This window comes from Haliaeetus leucocephalus, unplaced genomic scaffold (assembly GCF_000737465.1).
Source record: "Haliaeetus leucocephalus isolate CR32 unplaced genomic scaffold, Haliaeetus_leucocephalus-4.0 Scaffold687, whole genome shotgun sequence".
Classification (NCBI taxonomy): domain Eukaryota; kingdom Metazoa; phylum Chordata; class Aves; order Accipitriformes; family Accipitridae; genus Haliaeetus; species Haliaeetus leucocephalus.
Window position 1 is genome coordinate 4,040,970 of NW_010973123.1, and position 24,801 is coordinate 4,065,770.

At 56.9% G+C, this 24,801-nt stretch overlaps 2 protein-coding genes across 2 annotated transcripts in view; one reads left to right on the top strand and one right to left on the bottom strand.

The window, feature by feature from the left end:
• CDH23 (cadherin-related 23) overlaps nucleotides 1-24,801 on the top strand; it is a 205,391-nt gene that overhangs the window by 171,879 nt on the left and 8,711 nt on the right. The window contains exons 38-50 of the mRNA XM_010580010.1: nucleotides 15,481-15,702; nucleotides 15,785-15,904; nucleotides 18,117-18,297; nucleotides 19,158-19,291; nucleotides 19,530-19,739; nucleotides 19,919-20,026; nucleotides 20,553-20,655; nucleotides 21,533-21,658; nucleotides 21,745-21,948; nucleotides 22,181-22,639; nucleotides 23,518-23,634; nucleotides 24,198-24,422; nucleotides 24,506-24,675. Of these exons, the coding sequence (XP_010578312.1) occupies nucleotides 15,481-15,702; nucleotides 15,785-15,904; nucleotides 18,117-18,297; nucleotides 19,158-19,291; nucleotides 19,530-19,739; nucleotides 19,919-20,026; nucleotides 20,553-20,655; nucleotides 21,533-21,658; nucleotides 21,745-21,948; nucleotides 22,181-22,639; nucleotides 23,518-23,634; nucleotides 24,198-24,422; nucleotides 24,506-24,675 (2,379 nt within the window). The remainder of the gene's footprint in view (nucleotides 1-15,480; nucleotides 15,703-15,784; nucleotides 15,905-18,116; nucleotides 18,298-19,157; nucleotides 19,292-19,529; nucleotides 19,740-19,918; nucleotides 20,027-20,552; nucleotides 20,656-21,532; nucleotides 21,659-21,744; nucleotides 21,949-22,180; nucleotides 22,640-23,517; nucleotides 23,635-24,197; nucleotides 24,423-24,505; nucleotides 24,676-24,801) is intronic.
• Nucleotides 2,999-13,846, bottom strand: LOC104839573 (chromosome unknown open reading frame, human C10orf54). The gene is made up of 7 exons (XM_010579936.1): nucleotides 13,718-13,846; nucleotides 8,410-8,865; nucleotides 7,620-7,667; nucleotides 6,125-6,232; nucleotides 4,439-4,466; nucleotides 3,789-3,976; nucleotides 2,999-3,514 (listed from the first exon to the last, which is right to left on the bottom strand). Exons 1-7 carry the CDS (start codon nucleotides 13,779-13,781, stop codon nucleotides 3,477-3,479), a joined length of 930 nt encoding a protein of 309 aa, XP_010578238.1. The 5' UTR covers nucleotides 13,782-13,846; the 3' UTR covers nucleotides 2,999-3,476.

Sequence of the window (24,801 nt, forward strand, 5' to 3'; positions counted from 1 at the left end):
CTCCTCCCTGCTAGGTAGTTCACATGCTTGCTTCTGCAACACCATCTTTTTCTTAAACCCTGCAATTGCTGGCGGCTTAAATCTAGGTAAGACTCTTCTTCCAGAACGAGAGAAGGCAGCTTTGTGTAACTGCAGCACTCATAGCACCAGCTCCTCCTTGTCCCCGTTGCCCGGGCGCCCTGGGAGCATCGCTGATGCTGCTCTGGTGAGGAATGCCATGTGCCGAGCCGGCAAATCCCATTGCCATGGCAATGCCCTCTTGCCTTCCCAGTGCCGTCGAGGACAAGTGACACAGCTTATCGCTTCACGCTGCCAAAGCGGTGTCCCAGCAGCCTCGCTTGTCCTCAGGGTTTCTGCTGCGTGACCACCACGTCACCGGCGCAAGTTATGCCAGCAGCGACGATCAAAATCCCGCCACGCTGAAGCAAAACAAAGCATCCAGTGACCTGATTCCTGAGCGGAGAGAAGAGGCTTGGCCCTTTTTGGAGCTTGAGGATGCTTAGGTCTTGCGAAAGGCTGCCCTGCATGTCGCTTGCTGACTGCTGGCCTCATGCCTGGGTGATGTCTGTTGGGAGTTTGTCACCCACCAGAAACTTTGGTTTCACAAGTTAAGTCTAGGCTGATGCAATGATACACAAAAGGGATTTATTGGTTGTAACTCGTACATGCCCTCGTGTGCTTCAAGATTTGGTTTTCTGAGTATGGGAGAGGCAGAGGAGACATTGCTGGGAGAGGACTCGGAAGTCCCACGGTGATCCGTGATACCCAGGACAGCAAGGTGCATGGAATACTGGCCGTCCTCTTGGGAGCTGGAAACGCAGGGGCAAAATGGTAAAGTGCTGATGCCAAAAGGAAAGCATTTGCCCCAGAAAGCACTGCAGGAAAGAAAACCTTCACAAGCTGGTGAGCTGCAACTGGAAGCTCTAGGTGTCCTTGCGTGGGAATTGCAGGAGTCATCCGGGCTCTGTCTGACCCTGGTGCAAGCCTGCAGCTGCACCTCCCCAAGGGCTGGCCCTGCTCCGGAGTCTTTGGGACGCTTCCCACAGCAGAAGGAAGAATGTCTGCCCAAGGAAGCTGCAGCACCCACGTGCAGCGGAGCAAGGCTCCTCCTGGCACTGGCAGACCCGGGCACCAGCAGCTGCAGCAAGGCAGGGTGGATCAGCAAAGCCGCTCCTCACTGCCAAGATGCCTATCTCGCAGCTGCTCCCAGCCAGGACTGCTTCAGCCTCTGCAGTTTCTGTTCCCATCCACCTACTCCAAAACAAGAGTTCAGGTGAAGCACCGCGGCAGCTCCTCATGAACGAAGCCCCGGGTGCTGATGCAGCGGAAAACAGCCGGCAGCGGGGAGCCAGCTCGACGCGCGTTCCCACGCCAGGCACTTGCAAGAGCTGGTGGGACCCGGCAAGGGCCGTGAGGGCATAAGCGTCTTGCTGGGTCGCCTCCACCGTAAGCATCCGGCCCGAAGGTGCGGCACTGTGCTGTCTTCTCCACCGGTGGTGGGGGCCAAGGCGGGGTGCCAGCACCCAGCGTGCCAGGGCTCCTGCTCCAGCATGTGTAAAATGCTGGGTAGCCATCACTTCTTTCGCCTAAAAGTCTTTAGTTTTCCTTCTGGTGAGCTTTCCAGGTGGGGAACGGTCCCTGATGCCACACGGTGCCCCGACGTGCCGCACCAGTGCCTCTGGCAGAGAACGTGGGTCGCCTCTGCCACCCACCGCACCTGCCTGCAGCACAGGGCATCCCAAAAAACGGGATTCCTGCAGCACAGAGGGAAACCTGTTTCCAACAAAGCTTTATTCTGTCGTCAAACAGCGCATTTGTTAGCAAACGGAGAGACTCAGAGAGGGTTTCAAAGCAGTTAGGACCTGCAGGCAGGCAAATCCCCTGCGTGCCTTTCCGGCTGCAGCTGCTGGGATGGGGAGAGGGAAGCGCTGGAGGCACTGGGTGAGCTTCCCCAGAAAAGCCAGGAAAGGGGCCGAGCCGCAGCTGGCAATAAAGCACGAGTCCCGTGCTCAGGAGGTTACATCTGCGGTGGGGGCATTGGTGCTGGCTTCTCCTTTATCCCTCTGCCCGCGGCCAGACTATCCTGAAGTTGCTCTCGCTGAAGCCAACACCAGATTAATCAAATCCTGCAGCGGGCCAGGGTGCCCCCGGCCCATTGCAGAGGCACACGCTGTTTCCTCCAGCTACGTAGTGTGAAAATTCGGCGTGCTGCCGGGGATGCTCTGCCCGGGCACGCTGCCTGGTATGGCTGTTGCTCAGGTCTGACGCTGTTTTGGGATGACTAATGTTTATGTTTTTCTAGTGGCAATTTTTTCCCCATTTTACAACAAAAATAGAAGCAAGAGAAAAAAAAACCAAACGCACCTTTTGAGTAAAAGTGTCTACCACAAAGTTTTACCTCCTCGCCATGGGCTGAGTCATGCTGGAGCCTGACCCACGGCTTCTTTTGGATAAGCAATGCCAGGGTGCTGCGTTCAGACGGAGGATGCTGTGAGGGCACCCATGTCCCCCAGGGCATCGCAGGGTCCTCCGGTGTGGCTGAAGGCAGTGGTCCCGGGGATGGTTGCTCTGGCCGTGCTGGCCCCAGGAGGATGGGGGGAAGGCAGCGGGAGGGTTTCCCACCACCCACTGTGTGCTCCCGTGCCTCCACCTCTCCGCAGGGACTCTCGGCCATGTCACAGGAACATCCTCCAAAACCCTCCCGATGAACTTTCTAATTTACAGGCATTTAAAAAAAAAAAAAAAAAAAAAATCAAACAAAACCAATAAACATCCTTTTTTTCTTTTAATCAGCAGTGATAATGAAACAAACAGAAAGATAAATTCCCCCGATCCCAAGCCGAGGATAAAATTGCAGCAGAAATAAGGCTCCTCCTGACACGTGTCCAGCTGAAAACACAGCAGCCTCGCAAGTCCGTGGCTGTCTCAAAAGGCTGGTGGGGAAGGAGGGCTCCATCAGCGGCAAGGAGCCTCTCCCCTTCCTGTTTTGCAAAGAAAAATGTAGTACAAGGCTGGCCGGTGACCCTGTTTTGTCTCGCGGTGGATAAGGTACTTTATCATCCGCTCCCAGAGAGGACATTCAGTCAAAGATGCAGAAACAGGTTGATGTTGCAGAGCTTGAACTCCTGGCAATAAGTTAAATCCTCGGGGAAGTTTGCAGGTGCGGGTCATCCTTCCTTCCCTGCATCCCCAATTTTTAGCTAGTCTGTAAAACGTGAGCAGCACAGAGGCATGCTCTTCTCCATAGAAATAAGTAGTTAAAAACTGAAATCCTGGCAAAAGAGGTTCACTTCCAGCCCCAGGGCAGAGCCAGGACAGGAGGCAAGGGCAGGGCTCCTGCACTCAGCTTCATTTTTTAAGACTTTGCCGCCCGTGGCCCTGCTGCCCTCCCGAGGGTCTCAGCTGGGCGAGCGTGGCGTGGTGGCTGCCTGGCCTCTCCCGGCTGCGGCTGGGGCATGTGGTTTCCTCCTGGGTCTTTAGGCTTTCAAGGAATTTGGTGAGTCGGGAACAGGATCTGGAAAAGGACAGACCGGGGGTATTAGTCCAGCTTGCAGCATATGCTTCGGGAAGTGGCCAAACTTGTGCTTTTGCACTGAAAACAGAGGATTTGGGTCTTTCCCATCTTCAAAGCCCTGGGACTTGATGTCCCACATGATACAAAATTTGCAGCTGGTATTTAAACCCCTCTTTCCCGTTCACCACCACCACCCCCCCCCCCCCCCTCCCCCTTTCCTTCCCACCCCTCCCGCAGTGGTCCCCGTGAGGGCTCAGCATCACCGGTCACTCACCCAGCGTTGGGAAGAAGCAGTCCCCGGGGCCGGGGGGGGACAGGGGGGTGCCAGGCTCGGAGAGCAGATGCCGGCCAGACTCGGAGGGCTGCCGGCTGGCCATGTAGGAGAGCTGGGGTCGGGGCCGCTGCTCCATGCTCGCCGAGGGGACTGCCTCGAAGACAGGGTTTTCGATGCCCTGGGCGCTGCTGTGGGAGAAGAGAGAGTGTGAGAGGTGGGGATTTGCATTTTTATTTCAGGAGCTTTTTTTATCCCTAGGGTTTTGGCTGAGCGCTGGGAACAACCGAGCAGGACAGGGAGCAGGTTCAGGTGGTGGCACCTCAGCTGAGAGCAAGTGGGGGAAAGCTTAGCCAAAAGGCACCGTGGTTTCGAGTTCTCCTGGGGCATGGGGAGATGCATGCCTTGGCACAGGCAAAAAGAAAGGAGACGCTTCCCACTCAGAGGAAGGGAAGAGGAATAGCAGCTGCCCAGAAAGGGACAGGACCCCAGGCGTGGGTGCCACCAGCATCCCCTTCGCTCTGCCGGGCTGAGGGCACACGCTGGCTTCAAGGGGAGGGGAGGAGAGGACAAAGACCCTTGCGGGGTCTGGGATGTGGGCAGAGGGGGTGCGAGGAGCCTGGGGGAAGGTGGAAGCACGTGGGTTTCCTCACCTGTCCATCCTGACAAGCTCATGGGCACCTGCCAAAGACAAAACGGTTGGTGTGAGTGCTGGCAGCGTGAAGCCCAGTGTCAAACCCAGACCCTGCCACACTGTGGCAAGATATCGCGTCCCAGCTAGAGGATCTGGTTGCAAAAGTATGTCACGTAGATGCTCGCGTACCCAAGAGTCGGGCCACTGAAGAACACCAAAAGAGTGCTGTTTTCTGGTGTCCAGTTCCTCCTCTTCCTCTCCATTCCTCCCTCCCTTTCCCCCTTCTTTAGCATCAGCCTCTTCTTTGCTCCCAAACCTCCTTCTCCGCATCCCTGCCATCTCCTGCCTTGTTCACTCCCCAGCCCAGCCTCCTCCCAGATTGAAACCATAAGCCCCCAAGAAGGGGGAAGGAGGTGTTTCTGCCGGTGTGGGGCAAGGCAAGGCGCAGCTGCGATGCCCGGGCCCCGCTCGTGCCCAGATGCACCCACCACCCACCTGTGACACCCTCCCAGGGCTCTGCAAAACCCTGCCCTAGCATTTGGCTGCCTTTGCGTTTGCCCGTGCAGCACCCTGTTATTTATTTCCTCATCCCCTTTGCCACAGCAGATCCCACAGCCCGTGTTACTCGGGCGTGCTAGACGGCTGTACGGTGAGCATCCCGAGCCCAGGCGCACAAGTTTTGGCCCAGACTGTGCCGATGGAAAGCGCCTGGTGGAAATAACCTGTAGCTAACCTGCTCTGAGACACCCCAGGAGCAAATCCCCCTGAGTTTTGCCTTCCCTTTTGGGTTAAATAGCATCCAGGTGACAATTTGCAGCACGGGGAGGGGGGGAGCTGCACCCCAGCCACAGCAAAATGGATGCGTGAAGGCATATGGCCAGTCTTTTTGGCCGGGGACGGATGTCGAAAGCGCAGTTCCCGTTCTCGTGGCTGGCATTGCGCCCACTGCTGCTGCAAAAAAACCCACTTCTCCAAAGGGCTTGCTCAGAGCCGCACAGCCGCCCACCAAGCTCGGCGAGAGAAACCACAGGGCCCCCGGCTTGCCCAAGGCCTGATGAAATGGCTCTGCCAGTTAAGATGGTGCCCCTTTCTGCTTAATTACTGAAATCACTGCAAGCCAGGCACGGGCAGGAGCTGGCAGCCGGCTTCACCTCAGCACAGCCTGGTTTTCTAGGGCTGGGGCAGTGGGGGGAGACCTGGCTTGCTGCAGTCCTATTGCTATAGACTTATAAGGGCTTTTTTTAAAGACAAGGGGAGAAAAAGCACAAATAAGGCTTTTTCAGTCACTTAGGAGGTAAAGCTATTTCAGCTGTGTGGTGGAGGGAGGGATGAGCCAGCTCTCGCAGTGGATGGGGAGGAAAGGGCTCAGTGGGGAGGGGGCCTGGCAGCATCTTTGCTGCCTCAGTGCCCCCAGCACGCTCCCGGGGTGTCTTGCGGACCTCGTGGGTCCCCCTCCTCGCTCCTGGACCCCCCCACTCCTCGCCAGCAGCCTGCAGGCATGCCCGCCCCTTCCCAGGACACCTTTGGAGAAGGCACCTGGCAGGGACCTGTCTTTGGGCCACCTGCCACGGTACCCGTGGGACTCGGGACAGCCGAACCAGCTCACCCCAGCGGAACATGTCCCATCCCATAAATCCCATGCTGACACAGCCCGGGAGACGAGACGGGTGTCCCCGCCGGCAGCTGGCGAGGGGAGGGTACGTACGTCTGCTGCTGACGGCTTGTCTCTGCTTGTAAATCAGGAGCAAGATGAGAGGCAGGCAGAGGATGCCCACGATGCAGGCGCCCGTCGCCAGCGCGGCGGCTGTGATATCTGCAACAGAAGAGAGCAGAGCTGGAGCGGGCAGTGGGGAGGGTTCGCTTTGCGTTTCCTCGGTTTCCTCAAGCCGTAGCAGAAGCACAGGGCAACACCGGCGTTGCCCCACGCCTGATGCGATGCGGCTCCGGCACGCACGGGCGGTCCGCTCCTAGAGGGATTCGTGCTGGGATGCCGTGCTGGTTGTGGACATAAGCTCTGGGGCATCGGTTTAGGACCTTGACCAAAGTCCTTCATTGCTGGAGGCCATCCCAAGGTCTTTCTTTGGTCTTCTATATATGAGGAGAGAAGCAGGGGCCCTGATAAAGCCCTCTGAAGTCAGCAGAAAGGCTCCCAGCGATTTCAAAGTGTGCTGACTCCAACCCACAGCTGGCTCGTCAAAATCAGGCTGCTTCAGAGTACTTGGGAATCAAAGGGCTCGTTACGCAAGGCCTCTGCTAACGAACGTGCCCCTGGAGTACTCTACCCATGGAGGCTCCCCAGAAAGGCTTGGCAGCCTGTGGGCACGTTTGTGGCCATCAGGGTCCACGTGGGACGGCTTGTGGCAGGTCAAGGGCTGCCTAAATCAAGGGCAGGTTCAGCTCAAGCCCTCCTCTCCTGCGCATCCATCTGGGGAAGCAGCATCTATCTTGCTCTGGGTGTGGTGTTTTGAGGGGGGATTTTTTTTCCCCTTTTCTTCTTTGCCTGGCAGGACAGGGTGTTTCAGCACTTGAGACTGAGGGTTTGAGACAGAAAGCACTACTCATGGGGAGCAGGGGGCAGTTTCCCATGGCCCCAGCCATGCTGCAAACCAATTTTAGCAAAATCTGCCCATTTAGCAGCCTGCAAACAGGGATAGACAGAATGACCCATGGAGAAACCACCTGCATAGCGAACTGTGGGCACCTCCAGCGTCTAGACACAGCGCTGGGGGAGCCTCATGTTGTCTGAGGGCTCAAGCAAGATTTGGGTTTCCCCTGCTAGAGCATCGCTGCTCAGGACGAGGTGGTATGGGCTTAGGATGGCAGCAGAGTGTTGCAAGAGGTTCCTGCGACTCTTTCCCTTTCTGTCCCTTCCCATCTGCTCATGGCAGTGGCTGCTAAATCCCTGATCGTGTTTTGGTGGGGGGGGCTCAGGTGCTTTATAACCACAAGGTGAATGATCTCCAGGGGCTTCAGGACAGTCATGTCCAGGTGACGGGCCAAAGGAGGCTCTCCTCAGCCTGATGACGTGCCTGTCAGATGCACCCTGTGGGGACAGCCTCAGAAATCACCCTCCTGACACCTGACCGTGAGGTTGCATCGGGACACTGGTGTGTTTATAGCAAGCAGCCATCCCTGGGGAAATAAATACACAGGCCGGGATGGCGAGCAGTGCATTGGAGAAAGAGGTTTTTTGCCTTTACCTTTGCTGGTGGTGGTATGAAACGTGCAGTTTTGAAGCCCTCCTCTGCCTGCAGAGGAGAAGAGAAAAGCGTGTTAGATCTCAAGGGAGTTGCTCAGGTACCACAGAGGTCCCGCATCTGCTAGCTGTGCTTGCCTTTGCTCACCAGTATTGAGAAAATCAGCCCAGAGCATCCCAAATGCGGGAGTTTAATCCTGGAAAGCTTAGACTGAAATTCCTGCTGCAAGACCCCTTTTCCCTTGCGGCAGCAGAGCCCGTCCCTGGCTGTGCAGGCTCTTTTTTTTTTGGACTAAAAGCAAAATTGTCTATCCTCACGTGGCAAATCAAGGACAGCAGATGCCTTTCCCTCCATCTCTGGCCTCTCTGGGCAGCTCTCCCCCCCGGGCTGCTGCCTCAAGGTTATCTACAAGCCCTGCGTCCCTAGCAATGCCTGCAGCCCTCACCCAGGCTTGAACCACCAGCCAGCTCCTTTTAAGTTGAGGTTTGTTTTCCAGAAAGAGGTTGAAGAAGATCAGTGAAACTATGTAGCATGGATTTTATTGCATTCCAGCCTCTTGATTTATTTTTTTCTTTTTTTTTTTAAATGTTCCAATGCTCTCTGGCCCTAATTCAAACCTTCAACATCTGCTGCTCTTCCACTCTTGCAACACAGCTTGGGCTTTCAGCATCAGCTTGCCCTGCCTCCCCAGCCCTGATGCTGCACCCCCCCACCAACCCTCATCTGCTGCCTTGCCCCGAGGCACCCTGGCATGGATGGGGGGCTGGCAGGGGCTCCCCTCGACCCTCCTCACCTTGCTGGATCTGCAGCTCCACGAAACCATGAGCGACCTGCAAGGTGTGGGGTTTGCCGTGCTCCCGCCTGGCCTCCACCGCGTAGCAGCAGTAATTCCCGCTGTCCTGCAGCGTCAGGTTCATCACCACGATGTGAAAGGCACCGTGGTGGTCGGGGACAAATTCCACCCCGTGATGATTAGCTTGCCCCCCGAGGGCGGATTTTTGGGTGCCGTTGCCCAGCGGCTCGTGGTGCTTGCCCGGGTCGTGGTGCAGCTCCTTCTCGGTGACGTTGCGGATGTGCTTCTTCTCGGAGCAGCTCTGGTCGCCGTTGCTGCTGAAGTACCAGGTTTTGTAGAGCAGGTCGTGGCGGTCGGCGAGGGGACCGCTGATCCGGCAGGTCAGGGTGACGTTCTGGCCCTCGGGGCAGATGCAGAGCGAGTACGGGGTGGTGATCAGGAAAGCTGCTGGCCCTTCTGCCGGGGAGAAGGCACGGTGGCTGAGTCAGACCCTACGGTTCTGGCCTTACCCTGAGTTCGTAGCAAAACGGGGACCCCTCCCCAAACAAGCACTGCAAACCCCACCACCCAGGTTGCCAGAAGAATGGCTAGGACTTGCAGAGAGCAATCAGAGAGCATCAACGCCAGCCTGCAGGCAGAGGGAAAAAGGACTTCACCCCTGCCCTTAGGGCAAGAAAAACTCGTGAGCTCCCCATATCCCACGACAAGGGAGATGGGAAGCGTGGCGTGAGCCCTTCGCTTGCTGTATAGCAACATCCCAGCAGGACTGGGAGCTCAACTTCGCCCTACAAATAAGCCCTGGAGGAGAGGCATGCTTTAAATACAGCTGAGCATAGCTTTTAATAGCAGTGGAGAGGGAGAAGTTTGCCCAGAGCTGGCAGAGGTGTGGGGCAGAGAGGTGGGGGGCTGCTATGGGGCACCAGACCTCTGCAAAGCATGCAGAGGATGAGAAGAGAAGCGGGGCAGCGAGGTATGGCTCGTGAATGAGGAAATGCAAGTGCTGCTGAGCCAGCTTAAAAAAAAAAAAAAAAAGGCAAAAAAATAAAAAGAAAATAGCTAGGAGGAGCCCGTGCCCCCCGAGATCAGGCGGGGAGCACGTCCCACCCTGTTTGTTTTTCAGCCCCTGGGGAGGAGAGGGGGGAACTGGCTGACACTGACTGCGAGGAGCTGCTTGAAAATGAAAACAATGTTCAGAAAGAAATCCCTGACCGCTGCCGGCTGCGAAACGTGGGCGGGAGGCCTGGCAGAGGCACAGGAGCGAGGGGCGTACTGCAGCATTACTGGTCCCATCCCAGCACACCAGTGGAGGGTACTGGTGGGTAAGGGGAGCTGTGCATGAGGGGCGAGGAAAGACCAAAGACTGGTGCTCTGGCTCCGCCACCACTTTGTGTTTGCAGAATTGCAAATGACACCTTCGAAAGCTGAAGAATAAGGCGATTCTAGGTTCATTTTCTTTAAATTATTGAGCAAAAAAAAGAGGTTCCCGGGGCTGGTTTGCAACAGAGAAGACGGTATGAGGACAAGGCGTTCTTTTATTTTGCTAACATCCTGTTGTGCCATTAGCCCCGCCGCCGTTTCGCTTTGAGGTTTTTCATTTGCTATATCGAGCGGGCGTCAGTCGCAGGCGGGGTGTGCTGCGCCTGCCCGGAGCCGTCCAGCCGGGCGAGAGGCTCCCATCGCGTCCTCCTCCCTGCAGGGTCACTGTGTCACCGCCCCGGCATGGGGCTCCGCTTGAGAGACCGAAAGCGAAAATGTCCTCCGTGCCTTCCACCCCTCGTGGTTATTTATGGCGTTTAGGACGATGGTGACCTCTTAAGCCCCGTAAGAACGGCCATGAAACCCCCCCCGGGGTCCCAGCAGCCTGCCTGAGGGTGGTATGCAGGGAGAGGGGGGGTTTTGGGGAAGGGATCTGCCCCATCAGACCCCCCCTCCCAGTCTGTGGCACGTAGTGCCAAGGAGTCCCGCAGAGCCGGGGACGGCGTGACCTTTGCCGAACCGCTCCGGATAATCGCTGCGGCATCCCGCAGGGCGCTTCAGCAGCAGCACATCCCCGCGGCTGCTCTGGGGCAGAGGTTTGCGTGGCCTGAGCTCAACGCTGCCTCGTTTCGGTTTGTTTTCAAGGCCTGGCTGCTCCTCATCCTCAGATGCTGCTGGGGCCGGGGCGCTTGGCTGGGTTTTGGCAGGCAGCGGAACGGGTGCCCCACCTCCTTGCCAGCGCGTCGAGCACAAAAGGCACCTCAGATGTGTTTCTCGATACCTGCCGCAACGGGAAATGTCCCATTCACATCGGGGCTCCCCTGGGAGCCAGGGGAAGGGAAGCCAGGGCTCTATTGGAGGAAGCCGCACTTCCAACACCTTGCAAAAGTATCTACGGGAGTCTTTGTTTTCCACCACCACCACCCCCCCAAATAAAACGGGGGCCGTCCCGCTCATCCCCGCGCAGTTTGCAAAGCTCTGCCTTACTAAACCATCCAGCCTCCGCCCCCAGGGCTTGATGGGAACCGGCTGGATGGAAAGTCAACGCAGCCCACGCTTTCGGCAGCGGCGCCCAGCCGCGAGGAGGGGCAGAGGTTACCACGTGTGCGAAGCCTTCAGCATTACCGACTTCCCTTCTTTCTCCCGAGCAGGGGAAGACTTCTAAAAGCCATCGAGTGGAGGAGCAAACAGCTGGGGAGGAGAGCTGGCAAGGCATGGTGTGCCCTATAGCAGCGCCAGGGAAGTTGTTGTTCCCTCCCCAAGATGTAACGAGGCTTTAAAGCTGTGCTAGATGCCAGATGGTGCCCGGAGGGAATGTCTTCTGTTGGCGTCTTTACACTAAAGCTCACGGATCTTAATCTCCTCCAGGCACTGTGGGCTTCTTCCATGCCCAGACCCCAGGTTTGGCTCCATCCCACCCCGGTCGGACCATTCCCTTTGAAGTCAGTGCTGCTGGCAAATGCCAAGATAAAGCCAGATGCCCGTCTCCGCGCATCTCCAGCTGAGAGAGCCTGGACCCGTCGAGGTCCGAGCCAAGAGCTGTCGTCTTGTCACCATCTGGTAAAGACAGAGGAGGTCTCAAGTGGGTGCCAAAAGTGCCCCTCTTCCTCTTTGGCACCTCGGTATCCTCGGCTCTGACCTGTGGCATCGCATTTGTGCGGCACAGAGCCCAGTGCAGTGCTGGTACATCCCCAGTGCCGGCACCACTGCCTAGCTTGAAACCTGGGAGCTCTCCTTTCAGAGAAAACAAAATGCAAAAAAGTGCTAATGCTGAGGAGGCTATGTTGCTTTGCCAGCCAAAAGCTTAAATAAAACGGGATTTCATGCCAAATTCTGGGTCGGTGACCAAAAGCCTCTCCTGGCTGCTTCTCCTAACTTTGGTCCCCCACTCTGGCAAGCAGGTGTTTGATTTACACTCCTGTGACTTACAGGAGTGATTTCCACAGCATGCCACCTCTTTCTACTCCAGGGAAATCTGGGTGGGAGGGCTGCAGGTTTTGGAGGGGCTCACCCACCGCAGCAGAAGGGCTGCCAGAGAGACAGCGGCTGCTCAGTGCTCAGGTGAGGAACCTGGCTTTAATTCTTTTTCTGGGAGCTTTTGTAACAGCCTGACATGAAAGTGCCACACGCCCCATCACCACTGTGCTGTCGTTATGCTTCAGAGTTATCAGCCAGGTGAGATGTGCAGGGGCATCCATACCTCAGCACAAGTACTTACAGCAGGAAAGAAAAAGGAGAGAAAAAAATTTACTGAAGATGCCAGAGGTGCCTGTGTTAATGGCCCTCATTCCTGCATCCCAAGGAGCCAAATGGCTTTTCAGCAGCAGGGCTGCTCCCTGGGTACCCATCATCCAAGCCATGGGGAAAGCAGCCTGGAGCTGCTGCAGCCACCGGAGGGTCCTGCCTTGCTCCTCTCCCAGCACAGCCCTGGCTCGGGGACAGGGCCACGACGCCAGATTTGTGCTTGGGATGTGATTTTGGAAAGCCCAGCTCAGCTGCCATCCCTTGGGTGGAGAGGAACCACTTCCTCATCCAGCTAGCTGCCAGCATCCCCAAACTATGTAGGAGCTGGATGTCTCCAAGGGCGCTACTTCTCCATCAAGCCCTGCTAAAATTAGGTGGGGGTTCAGAAAGTTTTGGCAAGCGTGTGGTTGCACAAAGCTCAGTTCCTCTGGCACCAGGCTCACGTTGAACATCGGCGTCCAAGCTTGTTGCGTTGCAGAAGGCCTGCTGTTCAGTCCCAGCACTCCAGATGCATAAATGAAATAATCCAAAGCCCCACAGAAATGCTGGGAATCGTTCTCTGATGTTGAGAGTCTCGGATGAGAAGCAAAGCATGCTTCAAGCCACACCAGCCTTGCTGTCGCAGAGGAGAGAGGAGAAGGGACCCCCTGCCCTGCTGCAGCAGGGCATCATTTCTTCCTGGGGATGTGATGGCAGAAATCCTGGAAGCGGTCACTTTGTCATCCCGGGACTGAGAGAAAAACCAAGCCCAATAGGATGCTCGTCCTCCACCTGTGCAGGGCGGGGGGGGGGGCCCGGGGCCCTCCCCGGCTTTTTTCCCGCACCCTTGGGCCACAGACGAACTGCAGTTTTAATTGCCACTACCCCTGTTTCACTGCCTGGCCCTGGAGCCCCAGTATGGAAACACTGCCTGCCGGGGCTGGTGCAGAGTCAGGCATGAAGCAGCCCCCTCCCAGAGCATCCCCCCACTACACCGGCAAGCGCCCGGCGAGCTTCCAGCACTGGGAAGCGCTTGCTCAGGGAAGGGAAACTCGGCGACCACACACGGCGGTCCTGGCCCGGCCGGCTGCCCACCCGGAGAAGCTGCCTGGCACGTCCCAGCAATTACAGTGGAGCAGAGCATCCACAGAGAGACCATCCCAGCCCTGCTCACACAAACCGCCTCTCTCCGCTCCTTTCACCGCGGCGCAGCCAGGGACCTCCGCGGTGCCGGGGCAAAGTGCCGTGCGGGGACGAAGGGTAGCTTTTCCAGCTTGGGATCCCCACCAAGGGGCTGGCAGGGACAAGGGGTGCCGCTTTCCTTCCACGCACTTTAGATCAAAGCGAAGGAGGAAGGAGGAAAACCCAATCCCAGAGTTTTGAAAACAGCAGCTCCCCTGTGGCCCCTTTCCCCCCACGCAACCAGCATCGCATGAAAAGCTGGCTTGATCCCCGCCCCCACCCCCAAATCACAGGGTGAGAAAGTAAATAACCCCCAAAATACCCCAAATTCCTTGTGCCGAGGCACAGCTCCGGCTGGGCGAACGCTCTGCCCCAGCGAGGAGAGTTTCTCTGAGCGGGGAGGAGAGGAAAGCGAGCTGGAGCTTACCGTGGGAAGCGAGCAGACAGAGCGCAGCCAGCAGCAACCCAGGCCGGGGGGACGTCACCTCCATCGCGACTGGGGTGACCGAAGGGAGTTCACCTCCGCGGAGCCACCCGTACGCTCTGAGCAGCCCCGCAGCGGCAGCCGGACTCGCACACACACAGGAAATTTCATTGAGATATTACGTGCAGCAATGGAGAGAACTGCGAGCACCCCCAGGAGGTGAGATGCAGCAGGGAGCTGGGGGTGGCCGGGAGGGGAGCAGCGGCACCCCAGCGGGGCACCCTGCCGATGGGGGACACTTCGGTCCCTACCCATTTGGGCAGCAGCGGGTGCATCTGCTGGTTTGGGTTTTTTTTCCCCTTACAGCATCGCAGGGGGTAGCTTGGAGCAAGCTGGTACCCCTGCGTGTGTTTTCGGGGTGCACAGGAGGTAGCTGAGGAGGATGGTTGCCGTACCGGGGGACGTGTGGGTGCTGAGCCGTGAGGGGCTGGGGTGCTGGTCACCCACCCCTTCTCCGGCAGGAGCCGATCCCTTGGGGCTTGCTTGATTAAAGTGCATTTTGCTTGTAATTATTGTTTTTCCCATGTTTGTGAGGACCTGGCGGGCAGAAACCCTCCTGAGGCAGGTACAGGGAAGTGTAACTCAAAGCGGTGCCAGCTCAGGGAAGCGAATGGAGCTTTTCCCCCCAAAAAAGGGGAGCAAAGCATCCCCCTCCCGCAGCCCATTTACACAGGGGGAGGCCTTTACTCTGCCCTCAAATAGTAAAGCAGCACTGTGGGCGTAACTCCTCCTGGAGCCTCCCTTCGAATTCAAAAGGCATCCAAAAAAAATCTCTGGCTGCAGCTGAGGGCCACCTCATTTCAACACGGTGTTCCCTGGAAAGTGGAGCCTGGAGACAGGTGGAGGTTTGCAAACCGCAGGAAAATTTGCTGTTAACCTGCTCTGAATTTGGAGCGTGCAGTATAATAGAAAAGGAGCTAATTACGCTGTGGCTTTGTGGTTTTTACAGCAAACGGGGTTGTGGTACTCTCGTCAAAAATGTAACCCTTGCCTGGCTGGAAGAAATTTGTGGCTGGGGAAGGTGTGGGCACAAAGTCCAGAGACTTCAAGAAAATGGTTTATCGTCCGGAGACCCCCATCTCTGAGCTGAGCCCTTAGGCAGGGTGGCAGGGTGCAAGGCCAGGTACAGCTGGAAGAGGGTCAGGACAGGCTGAGCCTGACTGGTGGTGGAATTGTGGTCAGCAGGTAGATGATGGGACCCATGGGAGGTCAGTCCGGTTGTCCGAGATGCTCATTTTTGTTCCTGCCCAGAGACATGGCAGCATCATATCCAGGTATTTTCCGTCCTAACATGGTGCCACCCTCAGTAATAACAACCCCAAAGTCAAGGTGAGGACTCACGCATGCCTCCTCCAAAGGCAGCAAGGCACGATGGGGTTCAGCCTCTGGCTTTCCCTCTGCCACGGGCTGCTCCCTGGTGTGACCAGCAACGGTAAAACTGGGTGAAAAGGAGAGGGATCCCACAGAGGCATGCTTTGCTTGGGAACAAGGATGTGATTTAATCTCTGTACCCAGCCGTTACCTGGAGATGCGTCTGCAGCCATGGTTCGTTTCATTTTGAGCCCTGCATCTGTTTTGTGTCTTTTGGCAGGGTTGAGCCCACGTTGGTCATTGACCTTGACAGGTCCAGCCTTCCCCAGCCAGCTCCAGGGGCGGCAGAGCCCATCCTTCTACGGTGCTTAACACGATGTCCCCATGTCCCACAGGCCACCACCACCGTGTACGTCACCGTCCTGGACGAGAACGACAATGCTCCCACTTTCCAGCAGCAGCTGTACGAGGTGACCCTCGACGAAGGTCCCGCCACGCTCAACGCCACCCTCGTCACCGTGCAGGCCCTGGACCGAGACGAGGGACCCAACGGCACGGTTGCGTACAGCATCACCGAAGGCAATATCTTGGGTACCTTCCACATCGACAGCGCCACGGTCAGTGAGAATGCCAGCCCCGTCCCGGCCGTGTCCCTATCCCGCTCCCTTCACTCCCAGCCACTCTCCCTTCGCCTTGCAGGGGCAGATCCGCACAGTGAAGGAGCTGGACTACGAGATCAGCCACGGGCGTTACACCTTGATCGTCACCGCCACCGACCAGTGCCCCATCGTCTCGCGCCGGCTGACATCGACCACCACGGTAGGGAGCTGCCGGCAGGGTTGCGACAGTGCAGCCTCGTCGAGGTTGAGGAGTTCCCCCTCACACAAGCGGTTTCACATCTCCTTCCCAGTGGTCACCAGTCGCTTTTCCCAACTGCGGCCTGTTTGCCCAGTTGCTGTCACCCTGCTCCCTCATGGGCATTGCAAAATAGGGTCATGGGCAAGGGACGCTACTCCTGGGTTAATTAGCTCAGTTATTTGGTCCTGCAAAGACACAAACAGAAGAAATTCCCAGAATTGCTTTTACGTTGCATTATGTTTTCTTTAGATGTCCCCTTGGTCCTTCTTGCTTGAAGGGACAGTAGATAGATAGTAAAGCATTGCTATAGCATTAATTTCTGCTTCATCTTTATCTTCTCAGATTATTTATCTACTTTTAAAATTCCTTTTTCATTCTTTGTATGGAGGTTATTTAAAGCCTCTAGTCATTTTTGTGTTGCTTTTCTCTATAGTTCTTCCATTTTTCCTGGACCACGGTGACCTAAACTCAGTGCACTGCTCAAAGTGTGGGGAGGGCAGACTAGCAGCTCCAAAACAAATGTTTTGCAGGAATTGAATACCCCAATTATTTTTGTGACCGAAACCAAAATTTGACCGGTTGTACAGCAGACATTCTCCGTGCTCACATTGATTTTGGGGTCTGCAGGTGGAAGAGATCGGTTAGATCTTCTGCCTTGGCTCCCTATCATGGACCGTTATGCCTCACCCAGATATCGAGCCAAGCATTTTGTAGTCCCCCAAAAGGAGATAAGTTCTTGTGTGCAAAGGAAAAAAGAGAAACTGAAGGGGAGATATCAGTGTGGGAGATTTCCATGGATAAAATCTGTCCCCGCAAGTCTGGCAGTGCCGTGCTCCACGCTTGGGCTGAGGGGAAGCCTTCAGATGTGTGCATCTGATACCGCTGGAGATGCCTTCCTGGCCCAGGAAAACTGCAGCGGAAACCTTAAGACCTGGGGTTTAACTGCCAGCAGGGAAGGCGGCAGCTGCCAACGTGCTGCAGGCAAAGGCAGAGCTTTCCCTCCTCTTGGCCCAAGCAGAGATGTGAACTTGGAAACCCCTTCAGCAACAAGTACTGAAGCTAGAAAGGATAGGAAATACCCTCCCTACACGGCCCATGGAGTTTGTGCCAGCACTGTATGAAAACATAGCTTTTAGGAAGAGGCTTAGTGATTATTTAAGATCCCAAGTGATGGGAAATCCATCACTCTGATAAGGCATGCCAGTGTTTATTTTCTCCACTGCTAGAAAATGGAGCAGAGACTCAGATATACTCTTCTGTAGATTTAGCCAGTAACAAATGCCCATCTGATGGATTTTACTATCCTCTAACCCCGGAGGTCAGAAAGCTCCTCATATTTCAGTATCTCTCGTGACCACCCCTACCACCAAATCTCAACCTTTTATTAGTCACTGGAGACTCTTCTCCTCAGGCAGCGTTTCTGCACTGTGCAAGGTCCCTGAAGCCGAGCAACGGGATAACCCTCTTTGCAATATAGTATTGTATAGAGCTATATAAATGTCTTCTATGTAGTGTGACTCAGCTAAAAAGCAAGACTCAAGTTTGTTGGAGCCCCAGCTTTGCCAGCAGCCCTGTGGTCTACTCTGCCCTAAAATCGTTGATGCTTTCCCCTTTTGAGATCTGTAGAATAGATTTCTAGACAGCTAAGTGTGCTGTAGGAAGGGATGCTAAGAGGGAAAACGTGCCAACGGTGGTGTTTTGTGTTGGACTAAGATCGCAAGCTGCAAATTTTTTCAAGTTTACTCAGCATTAGGAATGAAGCCCTTGGTGGAGGAAAAGGAGTGAGCAAGTGTGCAGCTGGCTGCAGAGATTGGTGGTCAAATCCATGTCTGTGGGTTTTGTCTATCCAGCTTGGGTATCAGGATGTGAATGTGGAGAACATTGGGGCTTTTGCACTGACCTCTCCATCATGCTGTGTGGCCCAGAGGTTGAAAAGGGCCCCACCTGTGTGCGGCTGGAGTTTCACAGTGTTGCTGTAGGATGGGCATGATCAGGAATAACTGAGTTTGAGTCTCTGAACTGTGAGCTGGATGTTTGGTGAACCCAGCAAAGCCAGAGATACGGGAGGTATTTTACAATGTCACTTGTCCATGGCTTTTCATGGCCAGAGGGCTGGTCTCCCCCTTCCATCCGTCTCCTCTCACCGCCCTCCACCCTCTCACCCTGACCGCAGGTGCTGGTGAACCTCAATGACATCAACGACAACTGTCCCACCTTCCCACGGCCCTACGAGGGTCCCTTCGACGTCACGGAAGGGCAGCCCGGCCCACGCGTCTGGACCTTCCTGGCCCACGACGGCGACTCGGGACCCAGTGGGCAAGTGGAGTACAGCATCATCGCCGGGGACCCACTCGGTGAGCGGGGACGTGGGGGCATCACCTCTCCTTCTGGTTGCCCCATGGAGGAACCTGGCTTGCCGGAGCGCAGGCGGAAGCGTTTCAGAAAAGCCATCCTCCCTCCCAGCGAGCGCTTCTGCGAATTCAGCCTTTCGACACCAGGAAATCCTGTTTTGAGCAACAGGAAACTTAACCTGTTCGTGGCTGGCCAAGGGGGTGGCCGGGGGTTGTGCAAGGGAGGGGGGAAATATGTTAAACAATAAAGGCAAAAAAATTTAAAAAGCAAAAAACAAGACCGCAGAAGTAGAAACCGAGAGCTGTAATTACACAGCCCCGTTGCCTCACCCCTGTGGGTTTGCAGGGCATTTGGGGACCGAGTTGCTCTGCAACCCATGACAAAGCTGTAGCTCCAGCCCCACCAGCAGCCCAGAGCAGGTGGCATCCCTGACCAGGGCTGTCCCTCTGGGAATGGGTGGTGACTTTAGCCCAGGCAGAGCCCAGTCCCATCTCCCAGCTGACCCCGCTGCAAAGCTTTTCCAGAACAACCAGGACGCAACCCCTCAGCTTGGGTGGGTCCGTGCCATGTAGCCCACCCTGCTCTGGCCATCACAGGGCATAGGCAAGTGCCCATGAGGGCTGTTGGCATCTTCAGAAAGGCCCAGCCAAGGGACGCAGGATATTTGGCCATTCAACCCATCCCCTGCTCCTGCTGGTACTTGGGGGGTGCATCCAGGATAGTCCCCAGCTGCCACAGGCATGGTTTGGTCCCCAAACCCGCCATGGTGCCTGTCCCCCGGCTCCGAAACAAGCCATTCCCCTGGGGAACGGGGCCATTTGCAGCAGCATGGCACGAGCCAGGGCCCTGCTGTCTCTGGCAGGGGAGTTTGTGATCTCCCCGGTGGAAGGGGAGCTGCGGGTGCGGAAGGATGCTGAGCTGGACCGTGAGAACATCCCCTTCTATAACCTCACCATTGCCGCCCGGGACCGGGGGGTGCCCCCCCTCAGCTCCACGGTGAGTCCCCCTGGGTGGCGTGAGGGGCTGTGGGGTGCCATCCCCACCCTCAGCTCCTTCCTCCTTGTCTCTGCCTTCACTCTCCTCCCCTTCTCCTTTCCCCTGTCCCTGGGGCTTTCCTCCCCCAGACCATAATGGGCTGAGTGGGGAAGTCCACATCTTGCCTAGGGTGGGCAAAAAAAGGATGGCAGGGATGGAAATGGGTGCCACGTGCCTGCACCACTTCTCTTCCCGGCAGATCCTGGTGGGCGTCCGTGTGCTGGACATCAACGACAATGACCCCGTGCTCCTCAACCTCCCGATGAACCTCACCCTCAGCGAGAACGCCCCCGTCTCCAGCTTTGTCACCCGCGTCCTCGCCCGGGATGCGGACAAGGGCCCAAATGCCCTCCTGACCTTCGACATAACAGCGGGGAACACAGAGAATGCCTTCTACATCAACAGCACCGTACGCCCACAGGGGGGTGGGATGCCGGGACATGGAGGGTGGGCACCTCTGGCCCTGGAGCCCTGCCTTCCCTGGGCACCCATGGGAGCCGCCTGGCATCCCTGCCCTGGCAGGAGATCCCCCAGCGGAAGCACTCCTCACGTCACTTGTACCTATTTTCCTCGCTTTTTTCTGGTTAGAGCGGCATCGTCTACGTAAACCGCCCGCTGGACAGGGAGCGGCTGGCAGAGTACAGGCTGACCATCACGGTGAAGGACAACCCCGAGAACATACGCAATGCCAGGCGGGTAATTACAGACACTGCCAGGGCCTCCAGTGATGCAGGTGGCAGGGTGGGTGGGAGAACGGGTTCCTGCTGTGGCCAAAACCAGGCGGTGTATTTACCCACAGTGTTTCCAGTAGCAGCCTCATCTCCCAAAAGCATCTGGGGGTCACAAGGAAAGGGCTGCAACCCCCTCCCCAGCGGAGAACAGGACCAGTAGGGTTTAGGGCAAGTCCAACACCACGTGTTGACTCTGTACAACAGCAGTAGATGTCATGGAAAAATTGGGCTGGAGAGCTGGACAACCACAATGACACCCTGTCCTGCCAAGATGTCCCACGCATCACCCTTCAGGGTGCAGGCTGGGAAAGGATGCCCAGCCCCAGGCTGAGGGTCCCTGCAGACCCTCCAGGGTGGGCCAGGGAGCACAACATCATGGTTGCACAGGGCTCCAGCTCTGACCAGCACCAAACTGGAGGTGGGAGAGGCGGGAGGTGAGCTCAAGAAAAGGACGTTGTGGTCATCACCCTCTTGTCCCTGTTTTCCTTTAGGATTTTGACCTGCTGGTCATTTCCATAGCGGATGAGAACGACAACCGTCCCTTCTTTACCCAGAACTCCTACCAGGCTGAGGTGATGGAGAATTCATCCCCAGGTGGGTCTCTCTTTGCTCCCTTAGTGGCTCCTGGAGACTCCCTTTGGGGCTGGGCGAGGGGAGGTGTCTCCTGGCCATCGTGGAGGAGACACGATGCTGAGCAGGGAAAGGTTGCAGGTCAGTAGGACAGGAATGCTGAGTATGAGGGGCTCCTGCCGACTGCCCGGGGAGGTCAGCCTTGAGGATACCATAGCTTTGGTCCATGCTGCTGGTGGAAACCCTTCCCGGCACAGCTCAGGCACAACCCTGCAAGAAATCAGCCCTGTTTGGGAATTGCCCAGCTGCAGACAGCAAGAGGTGCCTGTGGTCTGAGCTGATCCCTGGGGGCAGCCTTGAGGGCACTAACCTGCCCAATGTGCCTGCAGGAGATGGGCTGCCATCTCTCAATCACCAGCACCTGGAGCCACCTTGCTATCTTGGTTAGAGATAAAACAGTCCAGCCTGTCCAGGTAGACATTTCCCAGCCAAAGAGCTAGAAATATTCTACTTTTTTTTGATGCCTTCCTGCCATTTAAATTGCTCCCTGCTCCAAGACCTCAGGTACCTCCCTGTCCCACCGTTGAGGGACATCCCAGGCAAAGGGTTTGGGTGCCTCCAGGTGATGCCCTTGGTGGCAGGGTTCTGGTGCCACCCATCTGATGGATGTGTCTGTCTGTTTGTTTTTAGCCGGACGTCCCACCACCTTGCCTGGGCCTCACGAGTCGGTCTGCAAGGCTGCAGCAGCTGCCCCCCCGCTGCCTCGTGCCCCGCGAGGCCCCACTCTTGTCAATTCCTCCATCCATTCATTGCCGTCCCTCATGCGTCACCGGGGTGGGAGGGGGACGTGGGGGTTCCACAGGGGACTGCCACCTTCCCTAACCTTTATGATCCCATCCAGGGACTCTGGTCACGGTGCTCAACGGACCCATCCTAGCTCTGGATGGTGACCAGGGCATCAACGCCATAGTGACCTACCAGCTCCTGGAGGCATCCTTGGACCTCTTTGTCATCGACAACAGGACAGGTGGGGTGGCTCAGCAGGTCCCTGTCCCCAGCCCAGGGCCACCAGTCAGCCGTGGAGTCTGTCACCAGTCTTTTCCCCTTCTCCAGGTGTCATTTCGGTGAAGCCTGGCAGCGTGATAGACCGAGAGGCTTTGCCAGACCCTTGCCTGGAGTTCACGTTGGTGGCTCGTGATGTGGGGGGGCTGAACAGCACCGCCAGCCTGGCAGTGACCATCCTGGATGACAATGACAACTGCCCTGTCTTCCAGCCGGCATCCATCACAGCACGGCTGCGGGAGAACAGCCCTCCAGGTCAGGAGAAGGATGGGGCTGGAGGTGAGGGTGGGCAGTGGGGAGACCTGGGTGTGCTCCTGGGACTATGAAGATCCCAATCCTAGTGCCAGGGCTGGCCAGGATAGGGTTGAAGGGAAAATTTGGGAATTGGGGCTGCCCATGTTGCTTGATGGTATTTGCCTTGGGACCGGGAGCTTGTTGCTGCTGCCCTCCAACCCTCACTTGAGAGGGCTGCGTCCCCCCTTTCCAGGCGTCTCCATCCTCCAGGTGACGGCCACGGATGCCGACAGCGGCCTCAACCAGCAGCTGGATTACCGGATCGAGAGCGGTGGCCAGGACAGGTTCCTGATTGATGCCACCACGGGGGTGATCCGCATGGCCAACATCAGCATCGACCGGGAGGAGCGAGATGCCTACCGGCTGACAGTGGTGGCCGTGGACCAGGGCACACCAGCGCTCTCGGGCACCGCCACCGTCAGCCTCTTCATCGATGACGTCAATGACTGCCGGCCTGAGTTCATCAACCCCATCCAGACCGTCAGCGTCCCCGAGTCGGCCGCCCCTGGCACTGTGGTGGCCGAGGTGACTGCCATCGATCGGGACCTCCACCCCCGCCTGGAGTACTACTTGCTGGAGATTGTGGCCCGCGACGACACGGATGCGCTGGTCCCCAACCAGCAAGGAGCATTCACGGTGGATTTTAGGACAGGTAGGAGAGCGGGAAGGGCTGCGTGGGCGATGCGGACCCCTCTACTCTCTTCTGCTTCTGCTTCTTCTCTGCCTGGAGGTAGGTGTCCGAGGCACAGGGAGATGATGCTCCCCTCCTGCCTCCCCGCTCTCCTCCTCCAGCTGCCCTGTCTCACCCTGCCCTGTCCTCTCTCCCCCACCCAACTGACTTAACTAACCCTTTTCTTTCCTTTCCGCCTCTTGGCCCGCCAGGTTTGTCTCTGTGTCTGTGCTCATTTGTCTCTCAGCGCCATCCATGTCCTTCCTCCATCTCACCCATCACCATCACAGGCGGCCCCGCTGCAGGCCGGGGGCTGCTCAGCCTTGGCAGACCAGACACGGGCACCCTCGCTGCGGGGACCAAGGGGGGGATTCCGGGGTAGGTGGTGGGCTCTGTCCTCGGGGAAGGAGAGCCAGGAGCTCCCTGCATCTATTTTGGAAGCACAGAGCTGATCCGGGAAAGAAAAACTCCCTTGTTGGAAAGGATACGGGACAAGACTTTTAAAGACGCATGGATGCTGATCTAAGGTGGATGGGGTCGTGCAGGGAAGCAGCAGCAGTTGCTCCCAAACCCCTCTTGTCAGCACAACCCAAACCCTTACCCTGGCTGAGGCAGCATGAGAACCTGTTAGCTGGGTAGAGCGGAGCAGGCAGGAAGGCAGGAGATGGAGAGCAGGGGGAGAGAAGTTGTCTCCTCCTGTAGCTGTCAAGTGTTTTCCCCGTTTAGCCTTTGGAGAGAGGCAGGAGAGCAAGCACAGCCAAGGGTGCAGCAGTCGGCTGGTCCAGACTGGTCTGCTGAGGGTCCTCAGTGGGGGATGCAGGCACAGCCTGTGACCCCCCCCCTCTTTTTGGGGTTCCCAGGAGCTGTGAAGATCAAAACTCCCCTCAACCGGGAACTGGTGGCCACCTACGAGGTCACCATCTCCGTCCACGACAATGCCAGTGAAGTCATCGACCGCTCAGTCAGCGTGCCCAATGGTAAGCGTGGGCTTTACCCAGGGAGCGTGGGGCCAGGGCTGGCAGCTGCCGGGGGCTGGCACAGCCTTTCCCAAGCACCAGCGCAAGTTCTGGGTAGCCAGCAGCTCTCCCACCTCCCTCTCCATCCTGATCAGCAACATTTCCAGCAGGAACAGTCCTGCACCATCTCCCATCATGTTTGGCTTCTCCTCTGAGCCCTCCTTTAGCAAATGTCCCAGAGATCCCAGGGCTGCACAGGGGATCGAGAGGACCACGTGCCCGTGACCGTACCATGGGAGACACCCATCGTGTCTCACCACCCTGCTCCTGGTAAATCCAGGCCCGTGTGTGAGAAGGCACACACAGATCAGGAGCAGGTCTGAAGTAGGAGACACTGTCCCACAGTCAGCTCAGGGCATAGCGGCTTTGCTGAATATTGCCATTTTTCTTGATGAACCAGCTGCATTTAGCTGGTTTTCATGGAGTTTCATGCTTGTAACTTTACAACCCCTCCTTCTCCCCTCCTTCTTTCCCTTCTCTTTCTCACTTGTCCTCTTCCTCTGTGGTCTCCACCATGGCCACAGCCAAGCTGACAGTCAACGTCTTGGATGTCAATGACAACACACCCCGCTTCCGCCCCTTTGGGGTCACCTATTTCACCGAGAGGATCCTGGAGGGAGCCACGCAGGGCACCACACTCATCTCCATCTCAGCAGTGGACCCGGACAAAGGTGCCAATGGGCAGATCACCTATGAGCTGCTGAACCTCTCCCCGGAAGGCTACGCCTGCCTCGAAGACCAGTCAGCAGGTCGGTAGTCTGGGGAGGTGGGAGTCTGGGGCAGGTCGGTGGCCTGGGACAGGTTTCTCATTTCAGGGTCTGCCATCCTCTAGGGAAGGTCGTGGCCAACAGGACAGTGGACTATGAGGAGGTGCAGTGGCTGAACTTCACCATCCGAGCTTCCGACAACGGCTCTCCCCGCAGATCTGCCGAGATCCCCGTGTACCTTCAGATAGTGGATATCAATGACAACAATCCTGTTTTCAGCCAACCATCCTACCAGGTGAGCTGGGCTCCCCCGTTCAAGTCCGCGTGGGGCTGGGCAGTGCCTGCCTGGTGAGGACAGGCACAGAGCTGGGGGTTCTCCAGGGACACCTTCTCTTCCCTCTGTCTGTGCTTGAACCATGTG